The sequence below is a fragment of the Furipterus horrens genome, unplaced genomic scaffold (genome assembly GCF_987537825.1).
Source record: "Furipterus horrens unplaced genomic scaffold, mFurHor1.1.pri manual_scaffold_3, whole genome shotgun sequence".
In the NCBI taxonomy this organism is placed as follows: domain Eukaryota; kingdom Metazoa; phylum Chordata; class Mammalia; order Chiroptera; family Furipteridae; genus Furipterus; species Furipterus horrens.
The window spans coordinates 114,188,091-114,211,183 of NW_028327173.1; the positions used below are offsets into that span (position 1 = coordinate 114,188,091).

Genomic DNA, 23,093 nt, shown 5'->3' on the forward strand with positions numbered 1-23,093 from the left:
TACAATTTTCAGTAAAAGATTAAGATATAAAGATGGGACAAAAGTAGTTTTACAGTTTGCATAGAAAATATAATGATAATTAATCAATAACATAACGATAAACTGTGTTTTCCATATTGTCAACCTACTTTTGCCCCACCCTGTATAATGTAGAGTGGAATATTCATAAAATATCAAGGAATGAAAAAGCATTAGAATCATTGCATACTTTTTATTGGATGTGGTTCTTTAAAAAAAATATGCTTTTTATGTTAGTGATATAAACATTATGTAAAATAGCAATCAATTGTTATTGTTTAATCAACTCCATGATTGCATTGGATGGACAACTAGATAGCATCCCATATATTTTTCTAAAGTTTTAGCTTTATGTTTTATAAAATATAAATTACTCTCTCTTCTTATCTAATGTTTCTTTTTCTTGCCCTAAGTTATAACTTCTGGACTGTTTAATATGGAGAGGTATTGAATGAATTAATATTTACTCCAGTAAACGATATAGACATGAGGACCCAGAAAGTTTCAGTGTCCTATAGAGTTTAAAAATAAGCATGAAATTGACTTCTGGCCAAGATGGAGGCCTAGACAGACATGCTGCATCTCCCTCCACAACTAAGAAGGAATACAGCTACCTCAAAACTAGAGACAACCAGAAGTCCCAGAAAACTGAACTGCGTGGAAGTCCAACAAACAAAGATATAAAGAAGAAATACTCATACAAGCAGGCAGGGCAAAGAGGGTGTAATGTAGTGGCAGCAAACAGCAGTGACAGCAGCAGGCTGGCAGAAAGCACAGTCACACATTTTTAAAAAGTGGAAGGGACACCTGGAGAACACTTCTAGCACTAGACGAGACCTCGAAACTCACAATCCCAGCACCAGGGAAAATAAAGCCTCATTGCTTTTGACTGTGCGAATCAGTGGGGGTTGGGGTGGAGGAAGAAACTGCCAGTCTTTCAGCAGAGTCCATTTGTTTAAAGGGTCCCCATGGACCTAGAACATCCGTAGACCCACGCACTCTAGGAACAATGGCCAGGGCAACAGCTAGAGAGGCCCAGTCCCATACAGAAGTGGGAGAAGTGCCTGGAAAAGGGGCAAGTGCTGAACAAGTGGCATTGTTCCCTCTCAGACCCCTCCCCTACACACAGCGCCACAATGTGGTGAAACGGGTCACCCTCTATTGATGAATATCTAAGGCTCTGCCCTTTACAACATAACAGGAGTGACAGCTCTACCTAAGACACAGAGGCAAACAAACATGGGAGCCTGTCAAGATGAGGAGACAGAGAAGTATGGCTCAAAACAGGAAATGGATCAAGGTTCCAATGGGAGAACTAAGCAACAAGGAGACAGCCAACCTAACAAATGAGGAGATAGCCAACCTAACAGGCATAGAGTTCAAAACACTGGTGGTAAAGATACTCACAGGATTGACAGATATGCTTAAGTATGGAAAACGCATAAGGGAAGAAGTGAAGGCAATGCTAAATGAAATGAAGGAAAATCCACACATAACCAATAGTGAAGGGAAGGAAACTGGGGTTCAAATCAATTATTTGGAACAGAAGGAAGAAATAAACAGTCAATCAGTATAGAATAAGGAAACAAGAATTGAAAAAAATGAGGAGGGGCTCAGGAACCTCTGGGACAACATTAAATGTGCCAACATCCTCACCATAGGGGTGCCCAAAGGAGAAGAGGAAGTGCAAGAAATTGAAAACTTAAATGATAAAACAGTGAAGGAAAACTCCTCAAATTTGGTAAAGGAAATAGACATACAAATCCAGGAAGCAGAGAGAGTCTCAAACAAGCTAGATCCAAAGAGGACCACACCAAAACACATCATAATTAAAATGCCAAAAGTTCAAGATAAAGAGAAAATCTTAAAACCAGCAAGAGAAAAGAAGAGAGTTACCTTCAAATGAGTGCCTATAAGACTATCAGCTGATTCCTCAAAAGAAACTTTGCAGGCTAGAACAGACTGGCAATAAGTATTCAAGGTAATGAAGAGCAAGGACTTAGAACCAAGATTACTCTATCCAGCAAAGCTATCATTTGGAATGGAAGGGCAGATGAAGTGCTTTCCAGAGAAGGTAAAGCCAAAGGAGCTCATCATCACCAAGCTGTTATTATGTGAAATTTCAAAGGGATTTACTTAAGAAAAAGAATATCAAAATTATGAATATTAAAATGACAACAAACTCACAACTATCAACAACTGAATCTAAAAAACAAAAACAATACCCAACTAAGCAAGCCAGAATAGGAACAGAATCATAGGTAGAGGGATCATTTGGAGAGTTATCAGCTGGGAGGGGGAAGGGGAAGAAATGGGAAAAAGTGCAGGGATTAAAAAACTTAATTGGTTGGTACAAAATAGATGGGGAAGTTAATAACATAGGAAAGGGTGAAGCAAAAGAATTTATATGCATGACCCATGAACATGAACTAAGGGAGGTGGGATTGCTGGAGGAAAGAGGGGTAACTGGGCATTGGGGAGCAAAGGGAGAAAAAAAATTGGGACTATTGTAACAACATAATCAATGAAATATACTTACAAAATAAAAATAAAACAATAAAAAATCACGAAATAATAAACTCTGAGTAGAACTAGGGTTCACCCCTCAGTGACAGAATGTCTGTTTCTTTATTAAATTTAGAAATTATTATAATTTTTTTAAGATAGAACAAATCTTTCTGAATTCAATAGTTCTTTTTTTTTTTCATTTATATTTTTTTTTATTTTTTTTTTAATTTTTTTATTTTGGTTTTTCAATTACAGTTGTCCCCTTTTCCCCCAATTTCTCTCCCCCACCCAACCCACCCCCTCTCCCACAATCATATCCCTCCCCGTTGTCCATGTCCATGAGTCTTTCATACAGGCTCTTTAATTAATCCCTTCCCTTACTTATCCCCCTTCTCTCCCTCTCCCCTCCCCCCTATTGACTGCTATTCTGCTCTTTGTTCTATTTAGTTCCTTTGTTTTTGTTGTTCTTTAGTTTCCTGTATTAGGTGATATCATATGGTATTTTTCTTTCTTTGCCTGGCTTATTTCACTAAGCATAATTCTCTCTAGTTGAATTCAATAGTTCTTATTGAAAAAATAAGATAGCAAAATAAAATGAAAAATAAATATGGAAAATAGTATGTTTACCTTTAATTTTTTAATTATCTTTACATTATTAAGTATATTTGTTAAAATTAAACATTTTCATTAAAAATTACTCTTTATGTAATATAGATTGGGTTAAAGTATACTGTAATAGTACATACAGGCATTTAGATGAAATTAGGCATGTATATTCCATTGAAGGAAAAAACCTCATTGCAATATTCAGAATTTAGAATGGCAAATTTTAACAAGGGTCATTCCATTATTTATAGTGAATTTTGTGACTAAAAATATTGTAGAAGATTCTTTTTAAATTCTATCTTGTCACTCACAGACACAGAAAGCAGACTAGTGGTTACCAGAGGGGGAGCAGGTAGGCGGCTAGGTGAAAAGGTGAAGGGATTAAGAAGTACAAATTGGTAGTTACAAAATAGCCACAGAGACATAAAATACAACGTAGGGAATATAGTCAATAATATTGTGGTAACTATATATGATGCTAGATAGATACTGGAAATATTGGAAGAAACATTTTGTAAACACATTGTGTAACCACTATGTTGTACACTTTAAAACAATATAAAATAATATTGAAAGTAAACTATAATTGAAAGTTTTTGAACATAAAAATTTTAAAAATTTAATCTGGTCAGAGGTTACCTGTAGATTTGACATATTTCTTAGATTTAAATTATAATTCAAAATTGTTTACTTCTTTTAAAGATAATAGACAATTTTATATTATTTTAAGTATGAAATGAGTTTAATTTTAATCACTAATTTTCAAATAAAAATATATCGATATTTTGCAAAAATTATTATTTCCCTACTTCATTGTAACTAGTAAATATATAGTCCCTTCTCTATGTTATTAATTTTATAATGTTTAATGGGGAATGCAGAATCAGAAAAAAAAAAACTAAAAATGAGAATTGTCTGCTTTCTGTATGTAGCAATAGAAAAAGTAATTGAGAAGCTAACCCAATTGTTAAAACTGATATCAATATACCAATGTAACAGTTATATATGAACATTTCATGCATGTAAATGCATTATTGAGTTTCTTTCATACTTAACTAGTAATATTCAAGTTTAACACAAGTGGTTAATAGCAAACACTAAGAATTAGCAAAAAAGTTGATAAACTTCTGCAGGCTTGAATAACTGCCCATTGTAGTCTTGGGAGATTACAATAATTCTTTACTTCATTCAGAATGGAATTTTCTTTCAGTATGATAAGTGACTAAATGATATATACAGATACCATTTTGTTTCCTAGGTTAGATATATTTTTGTTGCTTTCAGTAAAGTGTAAAGTATTTACTCTTCAAGTAGAAATCAATTGGTGTTATAGTTACAGTTACAACAGTAACAGCATAAACAATAATAAAAAAAGAAAAAAGCAGATTTACAAGCATAAAAGAAATAGAAATCGATTGAAACTTGTATTGCAAACACAATTAAGTTTTTAAGATAAATATTTCTTGTACACAAAAACACAAATGTGTTTATAATTGAAAATCCTCTGTGTGTGTGTGTATGTATGTGAATGGCTATTTGTTTTAGGACACGTGTTGTGATATAAAGATTGCTTTATTTTCATGCATACCATGTTCTTTTCACCAGAAGTAACAAAAACTAAGGTGTAATCTCTGTTGGATAATTGCTTTCATTTTGAAAACATCTAGATTATATGTTGACCTAATATCAGCCTCAGTTTTTATTTCTGGGTTTTGTTTAGTACTGGTTAAGATATAAAAGGTCAGCAACTCCATTTTTTGGAAAATGATAAATTCCACATGCTATTAAGCATTGATCTTTTGGGAACTTCCAGACTGTTCCCCTAGAACAAAAGTGATTGCAGGTATTATTTGCCATGGACACAGTGGTGAAGATTATAAAGTTTTGATAAAGAACTATGAGACACTGATTAGACTAATTGATGAAAGACATTCAAACCATGCTAATATTATTTTTTGCTTTTCTTGTAGCTCCTGTTAATCCTCATTTGAGTAAGTATATATTTACTTTAAAATGGCATTGTATTTCACAATTCAGAAAAATAAATATGCAAATATTATTATAACTGTTCTCAATTGGTATTTGAATGGATTAATCAAGATTTTTCATGGGTCACTATTCTATATCCCAATCTTATGAAAAAGAAGAAGATAATCTAGTCACCATCCTCTTAATAATATATCACATTAAAGTTAAGAATTGATTTTTGTCTGTTTTGTGTCTGAGAATATATTGTTCTTGGCAAATAAATAAATGAAGAGCCCCTTTACACTCTTACTCCCATCCACCCAAAATTCTCCATTATTTAACTTAGGGAAGAAAATATCTTAGGAAAGAAAAACATATTTTTTCTCTTTTTGCTTTTCTGCAATGGTCTTTCACTTACTCTAAATCAAACACAAAGCTACAGAATCCCTGTTCTTGCTATATTTTCTACCAAAGATCCTTTTTAACTTGAATTCTCCATATTCGAATTATTATACTGAGTAATTTTATAGATCTCTGTTTACTTATTACTTTCATGTATAAAAGTGTATTTAGTCCTCACAAGTGACACTTTAATGTGGATATTTTCATCAGCCCATTGAGGTTCACTTTTCTTACAAGGTGTAGCACCAATAGTCTTCCTCCACTAAATATTTTCTCTTTGATTTCCCTTAACAATTTATCTTCATCTATGTGGTAAACTGTTATTGATTTTCTCATATCCTCCAGTAGATTATAAAATACTTGAAAACTAAATCTGTTTCTAATTTCTCCCTATATCTTAATAAACTTGTGATTATCTCAGCATCTCATATATAGCAGGTGTTCAAGTGATTATTTGTTAAGAGAACAAATAAATGACAGTTTAAGGATGAATTAATTGCATAAATAAGATTCTCCCTGGCTTCTCCCCATGGTACTATTGCTAGTTAATTACTGTATTTATTATAATTCCTTTCAAGGTAAGTCTCTGACTGCACACTTATTAGAAATGTTTTAAAAGAATTGTTATGGGAAGATTAAAACTAGATACAGGAAAAAGTTTACAACTATTTCAATTCAAGAAAAAAGTTTTTGAACAGCTTTTATCTACTGAACAAAAAACACATATAAATGTCTAGTAGAAGGAGTGTTTGCTAACAGATTATGTCAATACTTGAATACAAGATATGGCAAATGAGAAAGTTTTACAGAAGAGATATTTGAATTGGGGCTTGAAAGTTGAATGGAGGTCTCTTAGGTGAAGTTGGAGAAAGGCGTGTCTGTCATTGAAATGAAGATCATGTTCAGATAATAATTGAGCCAAGTTCAGTGTGTCTACAGTATGGTGTTCAAGAGTTACAGAAGCCAGAAGTGTATATGAAAGATACACAATTTATAATTTGAATGTTCCTTTAAAAAACTTGGATCATTTAGGTAATAGTTACCCAATGTCTCTTCCTCAGCAAGCCTTTTACATGTAATCAAAAGATGGGCTGGATTTTTTATTTTTAAAACAATTTCCAGCACGACTTTCTAATGCAAAGATTTCCATTACCTGTGCACTCTTTTTTTTATTTTTAATGAATATACAATATTGTAAAACCTGACAGTTGTTTAGAATGAAAATTTTAGTAAACATTACACAATGACTCCTGTAAGTTAATAAAAATGAATATTTTATGTTATTGGCCGTTACATTATTCCTTATTATTTAATTTTTAATTGAATTGATCAAGGTGACATTGGTCCACAAAATCATACATTTCAAGTGTACAACTCAATAAAACATCATCTGCACACTGCATCATATGCCTATCACACCAAGCAAAGACTCTTTCTATCCCACCCTTTTCCCACCTCAACCTAGTCCTGACCCTACTATCCCCCTGACTATCACCACACTGTTGTCTGTGTCTATGAATTATGTATATTATATATTTTGGCTAATCCCTACACCTTCTTTCATCCAGTCTCCCTACCCCTCTCCTCTCTGACAGCTGTCAGTCTGTTTCATGATTCCATAACTCTGCTTCTATTTTGTTCATCAGTTTATTTTGTTCTTTAGAGTTCATATATAAAAGAGATTATGTGGCATTTATCTTTCCCTGACTGGTTCACTTCACTTAGCATAAAAATCTCCAGATCCATCCATGCTGTCACAAAGGGTAAAAGTTCCTTCTTTTTTACAGCCACGCAGTATTCCATTGTGTACGTATACCACAGCTTTTTTATCCACTCATCTACTCATGGGCACCTCGGCTGTTTCCAGATCTTGGCTATTGTAAATAATGCTGCAATTAACATAGTGATGCATATATGTTTTCAAATTAGTGTCTTGAGTTTTTTAGATATATTCTCAAAAGAGGAATTGCTAAGACAAAAAGCAATTACATTTTTAATTATTTGAGGTAACTCCATACTACTTTTCATAGTGGCTACATCAATCTGTATTCTCATCAACAGTGCACAAGTATTTGCTTTTCACTTTACTGATGGTTTCTGTGCCAAAGCTTTTTAGCTTAAAATACTCACATTTGTTTATTTTTTTCTTTAGTTTCCTAGCCCTAGGAGATATATCAGAAAAAAATATTGCTATCAGAGATGTCTGAGATTTTATTACCTATGTTTTCTTCTAGGACTTTCATGCTTTCACAAATTATATTTAAGTCTTTTATCCATTTTGCATTTATTCTGGTGTATGGTGTAAGTTGGTGGTATAGATTTATTTTTTTGCTTGTACCAGCCCAGTTCTCCCAGCACCATTTATTGAAGAGACTATATTTATTCCATAGAATGCTCTTACCACTTCAATCAAATACTAATTGCCCATAAAGGTGTGGATTTATTTCTGGGCTCCTTTTTTTTTTTTTTTTTTTTTTTTTCCATTGATCTACTTGGTTGTTCTTATACCAGTTTTGATTACTATTGTGTTGTAGTATAATTTGATATCAGGTGTTGTGATCACTCCATCTTTTTTCTTCTTTCTCAAGATTGCTGAGTCTGTTCATGGACTTCTTGGTTTTACATAAAATTTCAGAATATTTGTTCCAAATATGTGAAATATGCCCTTGGTATTTTAGTAGGAATTGTGTTGAATTGATAGATTGCTTTGTGTAGTATAGACATTTTAGAAGTTAATGCTTCTAATCCATGAAAATGGTATATGCTTTCACTCCTTCAATTTCTTTCTTCAGTGTCTTATGGTTTTCCAAGTACAAGTTTTTATCTCTTTAGTTATGTATTACTAAGTACCCTTTTTTTGTTGTTGCAATAGTAAATGAGATTGTTCTCATAATTTTTCTTTCTGATATTTCATTATTGATGTATAAAAATGCAACTGATTTCTGAATATTAATTTGATATCCTGCTACTTTGCCAAAATCATTTATTAGATCTAGTCATTTTTTTGGTGCAGTCTTTAGAGTTTTCTGTGTACAATATCATGTCATCTGTGAATAATGACAGTTTTATTTCTCCTTTCCAATTTGAATCCCTTTTATTTCTTCTTTTTGTCTCCTATGGCTAGGACTTTCAGAACTGTATTGAGTAAGAGTAGTGAAAGTGGACATTCTTGTCTCTTTCCTTATCTTAAGGGAAATGCTATTAGTTTTGCCCATTGAATATAATGTTGGCTGTAGGTTTGCCATAATGGCCTTTATTATGTTTAGGTATCATCACTCTTTTCCCACTTTGCTGAGAGTTTTTGCCATAAATGGGACCAGCATTTTATCAAATGCTTTTTTTCTGTGTCTATTGATATAATCATGTGGTTTTTATCCTTTATTTTGTTTATGCGATATATCATGCTTGCTGATTTGTGAATATTGTAGTAACCTTGCATCCCTAGAATGAATCCCACTTGATGATGGTGTATGATCTTTTTAATATATTGCTGGATCAGAATTTGCTAACTTTTTAAAGGATTTTAACATCTATGTTCATCAGGGATATTGGCCTAAAATTTTCTTTTTGGTAGTGTCTTTACCTGGTTTAGAATTAGGATTATGATGGCCTTGTAAAATGAGCTTGGGAGCCTTCCCACCTCTAAAAATTTTTAGAATACTTTGAGGAATTTAGGTGTTAGTGCTTCTTTGAATGTTTGGTAACCTGTGAAGCCATCTGGCCCAGGACTTTTATTTGCTGAGAGTTTTTTGAGTACTGCTTCAGTTTCATTAGTTGTTTATTAAGGTTTTGTGATTCTTCCTGATTCAATTTTGGAAAATTGCATATTTCTAGAAATTTATTTCACCAAGGTTTTCCAACTTGTTAGCATATAGTTTTCATTTTAATTTCTCATAATCCTTTGTATTTCTGCGGTGTCAGTTCCCTTTCATTTCTCATTTTATATATTTGGGTCCTCTGTCTTTTTTTTCTTGATAAGTCTAGTTAAAGTTCATAAATCATGTTTATCTTTTCAAAGAACCAACTCTTGGTTTCATTGATCTTTTGTATTATATTATTTTAGTCTCCATAACTCATTTTTGCTTTGATATTTATTAATTTTTCTCTGGGCTTTGTTTGTTGTTTATTTTTTAGTTCTTTTATGTATAAGTTAGATAGTTTATTTGAAATATATACATACATATAGGTATATGAGGTCTATCCAGAGAAAGTCCAGACATTGTTAATATAATGAGAACAGTTTGCATGACATTGATGTAACCTGGCAGCCAAGGAGAGTAAACTGGAATGCACATGCGTGAATAATGATGACTTCACTGTACTAGTCAATGGCGGCAGTAAACACCATTGAGTGAGCATGTGTACTGTGTGGCCAAGCAAGTAGAACAACAAACCTGGATCAAATTTTGTATTAAGCTTGAACATTCCTGCACAGAAACTATTCTGAGGATTCAGAAGGCCATAGCTATGGGCAACTGGTGCTTGGCAGCTTCATTATGACAACATGCCCGCTCATGCATCATGTCCTGTGCAGAGTTTTTTGGTAAAATATCAAATCACCCATGTGACTCAGCCCCACTACAGCCCAGATTTGATCCCATGTGACTTCTGGATTTTTGTAAAACTAAAGATCATCTTTAAAAGGGAAAAGATTTCAGACCATCAGTGAGATCCAGGAAAACACAGTAGGGCAGCTGATGGTGATTGGGAGAACTGTGTGAGGTCCCAAGGTGCCTACTTTGAACAGGACTGAGCATCATTGTCCTGTGTACAATGTTTTTTTTATCTTGTATCTTCTTCAATAAATGTCTTTATTTTTCATATTACGTGGTTCGATACCTTCTGGTACACATATATACACATACACACACAGATACACACATACACACACACACACACGTGTGTGCATCTCTTGTTCTGATGTGGATCTCTTGTAGACATATATATGGGTCATGTTCTCTTATGCATTTAGCTACCCTATATCTTTAGATTGGAGAATTTAATTCATTTACATTTAAGATTATTGATATGTACTTATTTATTGTTATTTTATTCTTTATACCTATGTTCCTCTCGATTTCTTTTTTACTTCTTTCTTCTTAAAGTAGGCCCTTTAACACTTCTTGCAATGATGGTTTAGTGGCAATAATCTTTCATTTATTTTCATCTGTGAAGCTCTTTATTTCACCTTCACTTTTAAATGGTAGCCTTGCTGGGTAGAGTAGTTTGGTTGTAGGTCTTCTCTTTTTTGTCACTTGAATATTTTATGTCATTTCCTTCCATCCTGAAGTGTTTCTGTTGAGAAATCAGCTGACATATTTATAGTAGCCCCCTTGTAGGCAATTAATTGCTTTTCTCTTACTGCTCTGAAGATTATTTCTTTTTCTTCAATCTTTGGCATTTTAATTGTGATGTGTTTTGGTGTGGGTCTGTTTGAGTTTACCTTGCTTCCTGAATTTGTGTGAGGTTTTCTTCACCTGGTTAGAATAGGTTTCAAGCATTATTTCTTAAAACAGATTTTCTATCATTTTTTTTACTCTCTTTCCCTTCTGGTACCCCTATGGTATATATGGATGCTGTTATACTTAATGTTGTACCAGAGGTTCCTTAGACTTGCCTTATTTTTTTTTAATTCTCTTTTCTTTCTGATGTTCTGTTTGGGTGCTATTATCTTGTCCTCTAAATTACTGATTCAGACTTCTGCTTCATCTAACCTGCTATTGATTCCTTTTAGTGTATATTTCATTGCAGATATTGTATTCTTCATTCTTGACTCATTCTTTTTTATATGTTTTTTTAATGCTTATATCTCTTTGTTTAACCTGTCACTGACATCATTCATTCTACCTCTAAGGTAGATTTTTTATATATATTACAAAGCCAGAGTAATCAAAGGAGTATGTTACTGGTATAAAAATTGTATTTAGACCAGTGGAACAGAAAAAGGACCCCAGTAATAAATCCATAAATTTATGGTCAACTGATTTTTGATGAGAGTGTCAAGAACACACAATGGGAAAAGGATGATCCCTTCAATTAACCATTATACACCGTTGGCAGGAATATAAATTGTTATAAACATTAGAGAAACAGTATAGAGATTCCTCAAAAAATTAAAAAATAGAACTACTATATGACCTTATAATTCGACTTTTTGTTATAAACCCAAAGGAAACATAATATCCATCTTTAAGAGGTATATGTAATGCTAAGTTTATTGAAGCAGTATTCACAATAACCAAGATATTAAACTATCTGAATGCTCATGAGTTGGTAAAGATAATGTGGGATATACAAACAAAGGAACCTTATTCAGCAGGTTATCCTGTCATTTGAAACAACATGGGTAAAGCTGGTTCATTACGCTAAGTGAAATAACCCGGACACAGTAGAACAAATACTGTAGGATCTCACTTATATGTGGAACCTAAAATAGTTAAACTCAGATGCCTAGAGTAGAATGGTTTTGCCATGAAGGAGGGTGAATGGGAAGATGTTGGTCAATGGGTAAACACTTTCAGTTATGTAAGATGAGTCAATTCTGGAGATATAATGTACAGCAGGATGACTATACTCAACAATACTGTACTGTATACTTGAAATTTGCCAATAGGATAAACTGTAAGCATTCTCACCACAACAGGAAAAAAAAAAACGAAGAAAAATAATAGTAACTGATGGTGTGATGTGTGAAGTGATGGATATATTAATTCACTTGATTGTGGTAATCATTTAAAAAATGTATACTCATATTGAAATATCAAGTTGTACACCTTAAATATACAATTTTTCTTAGTGAAGTATACCTCTGTAAGGCTAAAGAAGTAAAATAAAAACAAAGAGGTTGGGTGGGGCAAAAAGGGCATGGGGCTAGAGAGGACTATTGGGCATCAGGCTGCTTGCCCCTGAGTTTTGATTCTTTCTTCACCATATTGGAATGGTTTCAGGGAAGGAGAGCACAATTTTAGATTTCATATAATGAAGAATATTTCAAATTTACTTATTTACTATCATATAGTCCCTGAAAATCTACCAAAATCATGTTGGAATTAGAGAACTACTAAAAAAATTAAGACAGAATAAATCTTCATTTCTTCATCTTTGTGAAAATCCCAGACTTTATTACTTTTCTATTATTTGAAATATTTTAATATTTAAATTACATTGACTTTTGAGATTTTATAGATGAGACTTTTAATTACCTATGAAGATATTCCTTATTCTTATAAACACTTTTATTAGTAGGCTTTTTGCATATATATATATATATATATATAAATATATATATATAATGATCTCATATACATTTACAGGATGGTCATAAAATTATGATGGTTCTAAATAGTGTTTTTTAAAATTTTATCTGCCAACTTTTCAAAAATTCTGTCTAGTATTAGGTTTTTCACTGTAAATATATATGTCCACAGAAGCAATGAACTATTAAGATTACTTATGTATTTTTGTCCAATGAATTGTTTGTATTATATACCCTTCAAATTTATTGTAAGCACCTTAGGTCATATATAAAATGAAGTTATGAAAAAATTTAGGTATATGTAAAATGTTAGGCCTGTTTTAAGTTTTTATACACTGTATTATAGCTTAATGTTGCTATGAGAGACTTAAACACTTAAAAATTTGTTTGTTTTTAAAGGTAAATATTTTTTTTTCTTTTAAACAAGACTAAATTAAATTGCACAAAAGATATGTTTAAATGGCACCATAAAATTTTTTTATACACAATTTTCAATAATATCCAAAAAGTAAGTTTTGGCAGACCTACAAGCTGAAATCCTCAATCTTTATATTTTATTTTGGATATTTTGCACTGTATATTATATATAATTAAGAAAATGAAAACATGTAAAATCAAATACTTGCCTTATTATGACTCCAAAGCAGCAAGTAAAGGAATCTCATACCGTGCCTAAAATATATGTATCTATGAATATAACTAACCATTGTCACCAACATTAGATCTTCAACGCCTAGCATCAAAAGTTATATATTGTTTAGTATAAGATTTGCAGTGTAAAAATATGTTAGTAAATATTTTATGTGGAATGTTGTTTATCCAGAGATGTAACTGAGTTATAAACTCTTAAATGCTTATATTCCCTATAAACCATCTTCCTCAGAATATACAATATAAATAAACACAAAGAGGTACAGCAATTTTTAAATCTCAAAACAATAACAAAAAAGCAACAAATTCTTTAAATTCAAAGGGAAAGCCTTCTATTTTAATTTTATTTGTATATGCCAATGGTTTCTTTCCTTCCATCTTCTCTCTCTCTATTTTTGTCCTTATGACAAGAACAATTAACATGAGATCTGCTTTCATCACAAATGTTAAGTATACAATATTGTTAAATATTGGCACAATGTTGTACAGATCTCTAGAACTGACTCATCTTGCATAACTCAAGTTTACACCCTTTGATCAACATTTCCCCATTTCCAAATCTCCCCAGGCCCTGACAACCTTCATTTTAAATACGCTTTGCTTCTATGTATTTGACTTTTATTAGACTCTAGATGTAAGTGATATTATGCAGTTTCTTTCTTTCTGTGTCTGACATATTCTCTTAGTATAATGTTCTCTAGTTTCATCCATGTTATTGCAAATGGTGGGATAGCTTTAATTTTTTAGGCTTAAAAATATCTCATTGTATATATCTGCCACAAAGTTTTCATCTATTCACTTGTCAATGGACACTTAGGTTGTTTCTTTACCTTGGCTACTGTGAATAATACTACAATGAACATGGGAGTGCGTATCTCTTTTGAGGTATTGACTTAATTTCATTTAGGTGTAGAGTTTTCAGACAGATTACTTGATCATATGGTAGTTCTATATTTACTTATCTTGAGGAACCTCCATACTTTTTTTCATAATAAATACATCAATTTACTTTCCCCCAACACTGTACAAGTACCATACTTTTCGATTACTATAACTTTATATTTTTAAATTGGTAAGTATGATGCTTTAAGTTTTTTTCTTCTTGCTCATAATTATGTTGCAATTTTGGATCTTTTGTGGTTTCACGAACTTAGATTTTTTTTTTGTATTTCTATATAAAAATGCTATTGCTATTTTTATAGGGATTGTGTTGATCTACAAATCACTTTGGTCGGTATGGATATTTTAACAATATTAATTCTTCCGATCCAAGAACATGGGTTGTCTTTCTATTTATTTGTGTGTGTTCTATTTTTCATCAGCTTTATAGTTTTCAATGTATAAGTCTTTTATTTCTTTGGTTAAGTTTATTCTTAAGTATTTTATTCCTTTTATGCTATTGTAAATGATATAGTTTCCTTAAACCCCTTTCAAATAGTTCATTCTTAGTATATAGACACACAAAGATTAATTCAGGGCATTACACCAACTGCAAGAGTTCTACTCCCAAAGATATAAAATAAGTTTCAAACATAATAGAGGGGGAAAAAAAATGGGAGTCTCTGTTCTTTAGATATTTATATCTCTATGAATTCCATGGAATCTGTAGCCAGTTTTGACTTTATTTTTTAACTGCTGAACTTAGCCAAAGTTTTCTTTCTGTGAGCCTCACAAACTAGTATTACTGTGATTTCATAGAGTTGTAATGAGGTTGAATGAAATAATATAAACTATGTTAATTTTTTCTTAATTAAGGATATTTTAATTCTGTGTGTAGTGGACATTGTCATCTTTTGTATTTACTCCTGTATTTCAAACAGGTACATCTCAGTAAAAAAAAAACACTCTGAAACCTCGAAATGTTACAACAACCCTCTTTTCAGAGACAGTTGAAGAAAGCTCTCTCTGAACTTGTTGGGTCTGAACATATCATGTGGTAGGCATCAAAAAACTCTGTCTTTCCACCTGGTCTTCATAAAGTTCTTTTCATTTTTAATCTCAAACAACTGGAAAATACATATTCAAATAAAGTATGGAAGATAACTACTTTTTAAAATAATTCGTAATTATCTTTTCTTAACTAAACTTCCATTTGTGCAAATAGCTATATAGACAAAAGCATTTCCAGACATGATGTGAACAATTATAGCCGCAAGGTATACAGCTTTAACATGCTTCCAGATACATTTTAAAAGATCATTTTTTAATTGACAGCTTAGTTTGAGTTGTTCCTATACTGAAAAATGAAAACTGGAAAAATTCTTTAGCTGTAATTCAAGGGTGAGTATAGTCTTTAATTTTAGTTATCTGAATGTCAGATGAATATGGTTTGGATTTACATTATTAAATAAGAGAATAATTTATATATTAATATTATTATTTTCATTAAAATGAAATCATTTTATGTTTAGTTGTAATCTTCTGGCAATTGTGGCTCTGATTCCATTGTTGAAATCTGGCATTAATGCTTAATGACTTAAATTTCTCCTATAAGAATATTGCAGTTTGTATTAATTTAATTAATATTAATCACCTTAATTAAAATTGTTAACAGGAGAATTTCATTGTGGATTTGAAGATGGTAACATTTGTTTGTTCACCCAAGATGATACAGATAATTTTGACTGGACAAAGCAAAGTACTGCAACAAGAAATACAAAATATACTCCAAACACAGGACCGAATGCTGATCGCAGTGGCTCCAAAGAAGGTACAAGGCTGTGAAATGTGTTCGTACCATTCATCCTCCAGCCTTGGGATGTTAGCAATGCCATTCGTGTGAAATGCCAGAGAATACTTAGCTGTGTATTTAAAGATTGTGAAATAGAATATTAAAATTGTATGTACAACATCAATAATTCAGATATTTTCAAGATCTGTAGACATTAATTTTCTTTCAGATTTCACTAGCATATAATTGAGGGACTAGGATTATTTTCTTGAAAATTTAAGTGCAAAATTCTAATTTTGTCTCAAATTTAATAGTTTAAACAATGTTACCTTTACTTATATAAATTATTTATTCTTTATATTATATAATACATATACAAATTTCATGAGATACAAATCTTATCAATCTGTACTTTTATGAAAACTCTAAACTTATCCATAATTTTGAATTTTATGTTACCTAATAATGATATGTTTAAACGTTTTATTTTGTCTTTTCAAAGGTTTTTATATGTACATTGAGACATCTCGACCAAGACTGGAAGGTGAAAAGGCTCGACTTCTCAGCCCTGTTTTTAGCATAGCTCCAAAAAATCCTTATGGACCCACGAACACTGCATATTGTTTCAGCTTCTTTTATCACATGTATGGACAACATATAGGTGAGATGGCAAGAATTGCTATGTTTCTTCTTTTAAAGTATATCATCACTAACAAGGAAAGTGTTCATAAACATACAGCATTGAACTGATTTTAAACCAAGAATAGAATCATTAATTTTAAGTGACTTACCTATAAATTTAAAAATATGATGCTAAGAATGATCCTCCATCATGTCCTAATTTCCCCATTTAGATTAGAATTTTAAATTTTGAATGATTACCTACCTACCTTTTCTGGAATCCTACCTAATTCAAGCAGACTATCAATAGGTTAAATTATTTATGAGATCTTCTTGTGAAATTTAATAGCAGTACAATTTAGATTGCTTCTTTTAAAATTTTTCTTGAATTATTATTCAGTGAATATTAATGATTATGAAAAAAGTACTAACATATTTGGAAGACAGTACTTTTAGCACCATCTACCTATTCAGAATATGGGTGTGATTTTTTTGTCCTGTTTCTAAAATATACCAAACACACCTCGTTTGAGTTAAGAACATCCTTGGTCCTGAAGAGTATACAAAAATGAAGATACGCATTCTGCTCCTGGAGACCTTGTACAGTAATGGAGAATAAGATGAGTAAATACACCATTGTACTACATAGAAATTACAGAACCTTGCAAAAGAACCTAGCAAACCTGCTGGGGTCAGAGGAAGTCATGCAAGTCTGCAATTCATTATGTGCGATCCTAAAATTTTTTTTTAAATGAATAAAATTGTTTTTAATTTAATTATTTGGCAGTGCAGGCTTGCCTGCTGTACATGTGTTAGAATATAACCTGGACTGATAAAGCCTATTTATATAAACTTTATTTAGCCTCATGAGTGTGAACATTTGTGCTCTTTGCAGCACAAATGTTACTATGTTTAGTTCTGGATTCTGTTCCGGATGCTTCCACAGATGTCATGTAACATGAGATGTACACTTTCAGTTTTCCAGAATAAGAAAAATTCTCAATGGTGAAGCATGTCTAGACCCACAGAGCTTGGACAGGGATTGTTGATCTGTATCTAGTTAAAGAATAAGGCAGTTCAACAGTTCTCTACAAAGGACAGGTAAACTTTTAATAGACAGAGATGAGCACAGAGATTAAGGCACTGGTAACGAGAAGGTAGAGTGTGAGAAGTTAGAGTGACATGACATTGTGTCAATATAAATTAGTAAAACTAATAATAAAATATGTATTTTTTAAATGTATAAAGTCGTGGACATGATATATACCAGCTACTGTACCAAGTGAAGTAATCCTCTTAAAAATGTTATAAAAATGAGCACCACTGTCCACCTCTTACAGTGGAGGAAAACTAGACCTCGGAGACTTTGCATGAATTGAAAGCAACTGGGATTCAAACTCATTGCCAGGCTATTAAGCAGCAGTCTTCACAGTGGAGCACGAGGTGACAACCTGAAAGGGTGCCCCTTATGCAGTAAAAGTACCCTCAACATTAACTCAGGGATTCTGGGCTGGAACTTGCCTGTAGCGCTCAGTCACTGTAAGAATTTAAAGAAGTCATTTAACATGTCTGGATCTTTTTCTCTTCATCTGTAAAAACAGAATAATAATTCCTATTTCATAATTGTGTTGTTCAAGTTAAATGGATAACATATATAATGGATAAAAAATTCTTCTGTCACATAGTAGACATCGATCTTACATTACTTTGAATCTCAAATAGCCACAGTAACAGCCAATAGTAAAGTAATAACTAATACTTATGGAGTACTCATCACAAACCAGGACACATTTCTAACACGTCATAATTTCTCTTAATTGTCACAATAAACATTTGTACTCATTAAAATCATTATTTTATTTTGTAGATAAAACTGAAGCACATAGAATTTTAATTACTATGTCTATCAAACTTATCATAGCTGATAAGTAGTGAAGCCATAAAACCAGTCTGGGATGCTGGACGTGAGTCTGCCTTCTTCCATTTGGAAGGGAGACTTATTGCAATGTTATGAAAGTTTAACTGGTTCAGCCATCAGGGGGAGATCTTACAGATTCTTGGCAGACAACAAACATGAGGAGGTCTTTGATTTAGGAAAATTAATCTGATAGGAGTGGGTAAAATCCTTGAGAACAGAATAGAAACTAGAAAAGTAGTTAGAAAGCCATGAGAGTAAGCATGCACTCACTGTGTCCTAGCCTACAAAAGGAGATAATTACACAATTGCCAAGCCACCTTATTTATTCTGAGATTTTTATCCTGTTACAAAAGTAGGATTAGCTCAGCTCTATTTTTTTTCTTTAGTTGGTCATGTATATTTTACTTACTTTCCATTTTGAATACACTTCATGGACTTTCTCTTCTTCCAATTTACCTTAGAACAGGCATATTAAATTGCTTTTTAAATAAACAAATTCCAAGGTTAATATTTGACTTACTTTAATAAGTAGAATATGTATTTACCTACTTATAAGCTGACATTCTCTCAAAATTTCTGCATATTTATGCTGAGTCCCAAGGTAATTTTAATATATTTTTAACTTCACAATTGTTACTGTTATCCTCTTTTTTTTGTCAATGGATGTTCAGTTGATTTCTGGAAAAAGATAGTTTTTTATTTCTTCCTTGTTCCCCAATATCTTACACTTTGATTCCTGTGATATTTCTGTGCTTAATCAGACATTGCATGTATCAGGCCACTTAGGTCCCTCTTAGCAGGACACAATCATTCTTCTTACCAAAATCTAGGCAAATATATTTGTCCTCGTCGGCAGCCGTCCGTCTCGAGAGACGATGGTGTAGCTTCTTAAGAGTCTATCTGCACCGCCGAGAATGGCTGTGCAGTCCGACTCGAGAGTGACATGGTAGTATCTGTCTCCTCCCATGTTGAATCGACATCTTGCGATGACGCTGAAGCTACAGAGCCTGGGCAGGGTAATATGGAGGGTCTGCTGTTGCCCATGCAGCAGACCCCCCCTCTCTTCGCAGCTGAAGGGTCCAAGGGAAAGACGGAGTCAATACAGCTTGGCTTCAGGTGCGCCGCAGGAGTTGCCGGTGTTGACTACAACGTCAAACCGCCTTAGGGACTCCGGCTCCGGATTTTCTGTCGGGGTTTACTCCCTTAGCCTTTCCCCTAAAGAGGTATGCCGCAAGGCAGCGGAGGTTTTTTGGAGTCAGAGTTTTCCTTCTCTGATGTACCCTGACTGGAAGATCGAACCAGCGACACTTAGCTCGCAGGCCGACGCTCAATCCACTGAGCTAAACCAGTCCTAGATATTGACTAATCAATTAGCACTAGATGAGGGAGACACTGCCTATAGTTGAAACCTTCCCTCTTCAAATATTATGCTGAGACACTTATTCATCTGTAAACCTGGGGGCATTTAGTCACTGGTTTTAAAAATTAAATTATCAGTTTTATCAATTCTTTGGGAAACTCTTATTCAAATATTATTTGTCCTGGATTTATAATAGCCTAATTGAAGTTATTACTTCTTAAGTTAATATAAATCTAGTTATTTTACTCTAACAGATAATATACCATTGAGGAGAGTCATCGTTTTTTAATAATACAAATATTGATGATCATTTATACATTACTTAGAAAAGAGATTCTTCTTTGAAATAAAGTCAAATATATGTATTATTTATTGCTGCATAACAGTATCCCACCAATTTTGTACCTTAAAGCAACAAACATTTATTATCTCAGTTTATGTGTGGGCCAGAAATGTAGGTATGGCTTAGCTGCATGCCTGTGCCTCAGGGCCTCTTATGAGGTTGCAGACAATCCAACTGTGAGGCAGGTCTGGGTCTAATTTGAAGATTTAACTTGCAGAGAATACACTTCCAAACCCACTCATTTGATCTTCTGGCAGGCTCACTCCCTCACAAGTGTTGGAATAAAAGTATTAATTTCTTGCTGTCTGTTGGTTGGAGGCCTCTCGCAATTCCTCACCACGTGGACCTCTCTCTAGGACAGTCTTATGGCATGGCAGCAGGCCTCCTCCAAAGCAAGAAATCCAGGAGAGAGAGAGAGAAAACACATGTCCAAAATGTTTTATAACCTGATCTCTGAAGGGACATCCAATAACTCTGCCTTATCATATTTGTTATAACTCAGTTGATAATTTCAACTCACACTCAAGTGGAAGAAATTATACGAGTGTTAATGATAGGAGGATGAAACCATTAGAAGGTTTCTTAGAAGTTGTATGCCACATTGTAATAATTTATTGTTAATTAAATATTTCATAAAAATTGAGGAACAAATAAATGAAAGCTATAATGTGTTATCAGGTATTTTATATGATACACTATCTGGCTGTTGACAATAATATGATTATTTCATCAATCCTTTAGGCATTTGATTTTTTAATCAGTCAACTGAATTTCTAATGTCTTTGCAAAGAAATTGAATCTCAGACAACAGGATATGACAAAAGTTTATTAAAACTCAGTAAAATATGTACTTCATTTATTTCTAGAAAGAAGAATGTGAAATATAAGCATCATATACCAAGAAATTAAAAATAAAGATACAAAGACACTTATGAACACATTCATTGAGCTTGATAAAAATATTCAATACAGTTTTGACTCTAGAAAGCTAATTTTAATTTAGAATAAGTGGAAGGCAAGGAAGAGGAATTTGTTAATGAAGTCTACTGATATGAATCATGAGGGTGAGGAAGAAGTTATAAAGTAAAACGTGGGGTTGTAGAAGGGCCAAGTTTAAGAGAAATAAGAATTCATGGAAAAAGCAAGTTTGGAGATACAAAAATCAGATGGAAGTAATTTTTTTTAGAGGAGATGGGAATTATGAACATTTGTAGGGGAATTACCTGTGACGAGTGGAACTAGTCATTTCCACTGAGGTGGGAAGTAAGAATGTGGCTTTTGATACATTCCTAGATGCAAGAACAAACAGATATGAAATTTGCCTTTCTAAGAGACTACTTTCTTCATAAAGTGATGCAAAGGTTGCATTTTAAAAGAGTAGACTGGTTTCGTGGAGTAGTATATGAAAGCAGAAACTGGTGAGCGATAGAGAGCTGGCGAGTTTAGGGATTAGAACATCAGTCTTCGATGTTTTGAAATGTGTTGTAGGATATAGTGTCAGTTTGAGTCCCCATTACTTTTTGTGCATATTACTGAATTACCCTGCTAACTGATTTCCTTGCTGTCTCTCTGGCCCTTAGTTTCTGGGGGTACAGATCATTCTGTAAAATCAGTAACATAAAGATCTCAAGTATGTTTGCCCTTCTGGCTTGATAGTCTAGTCCAGTCATACGTGAAGTTCCCCAAGTTGAACTGTATTGTATCTGGGGCCTCTTCATAGGTTGTCTTTGTCCTGTTGAACTGTATGTTGCGGGAGGGGGGCAGAAACTATGTCTCTCCCCATCACACAGTGCTCTGCAAATGTAAATATTTATTTTCATATCCTATACCTATTTATAAAGTAAATGAATATTTTTAATCATCTTAGTAACTCATTTGTTCCTTCAAAAGTCAACTCAAGGACATCTGCTGAAACTCTTCCCCATCCTCCCTGCTCTGTTTCTCCCCACCACATCAGGTGCATATTTCATGTTTGTTACCCTGACCCCTGCTAGACTGTAAGCTACTTGAGAGCAGCTTACTTCTGAGTGTGCTAGAAGAATACCAAAACAAAAACAAAATTGAAAGTATGGCATTTAGATTGGAAACAGAAGGTTTTCATCAAGACCCTATAGGTAAGTTTGGGCAAAAAAATACAGAAATGAATCATGACTTAATTTGCATTTAAATCTAAGTGCTTTGGTAGCCATAGCATTGAGGAAAGCAAAAGTGTCACATATTTGTTACCATTTAAAACAAAGAAAAATTTATTTTTATACAAGTACACTTGTATAATGAACAGTAACTTAGTACTTCTAGGAAAACATGAAACTTATTGAAATAAAAGTTTTACATGTTGACATTAGATAATAAAATGTGTATTTTGTGCTGAAATATTATGGTCCAGATGTGTCACCTTATAATAAAATAATGAAATATAGAAATAAAATTTAATGAATCTGTAATTAACCTCCAACTAAATTGTCTTAATTAGATATTGCAGGTTATCTTTTGTATTGTAGCTTTCTCAGTGCTGGAATTCAAAGATTTTAAACTGAGGGCTAAAATGTTCTTACAGAAGATACAGAGAAGGCAAAGGTGACAATCTTTTGCATGGCTTTAGAAGACTGATTTTTATTCTTAGTAAGGTCAAAGGCCTTATTTTTATGGTTAGATTTAAAAAAATGAGATGCTTGCTTACATCTCAAATATGTCTCTCAAATAAGAAATTTTCTCCCATATTTTCCCTTGTATTTGGACAGCATATGAGAGACAGTTTGAGCCTTTAAGAAA

The 23,093-nt window shown here is 32.9% G+C and overlaps 1 protein-coding gene across 1 annotated transcript in view; it reads left to right on the plus strand.

The window, feature by feature from the left end:
• MDGA2 (MAM domain containing glycosylphosphatidylinositol anchor 2) overlaps positions 1-23,093 on the plus strand; it is an 849,851-nt gene that overhangs the window by 788,400 nt on the left and 38,358 nt on the right. The window contains exons 12-14 of the mRNA XM_090270100.1: positions 5,103-5,123; positions 15,963-16,118; positions 16,582-16,740. Of these exons, the coding sequence (XP_090126226.1) occupies positions 5,103-5,123; positions 15,963-16,118; positions 16,582-16,740 (336 nt within the window). The remainder of the gene's footprint in view (positions 1-5,102; positions 5,124-15,962; positions 16,119-16,581; positions 16,741-23,093) is intronic.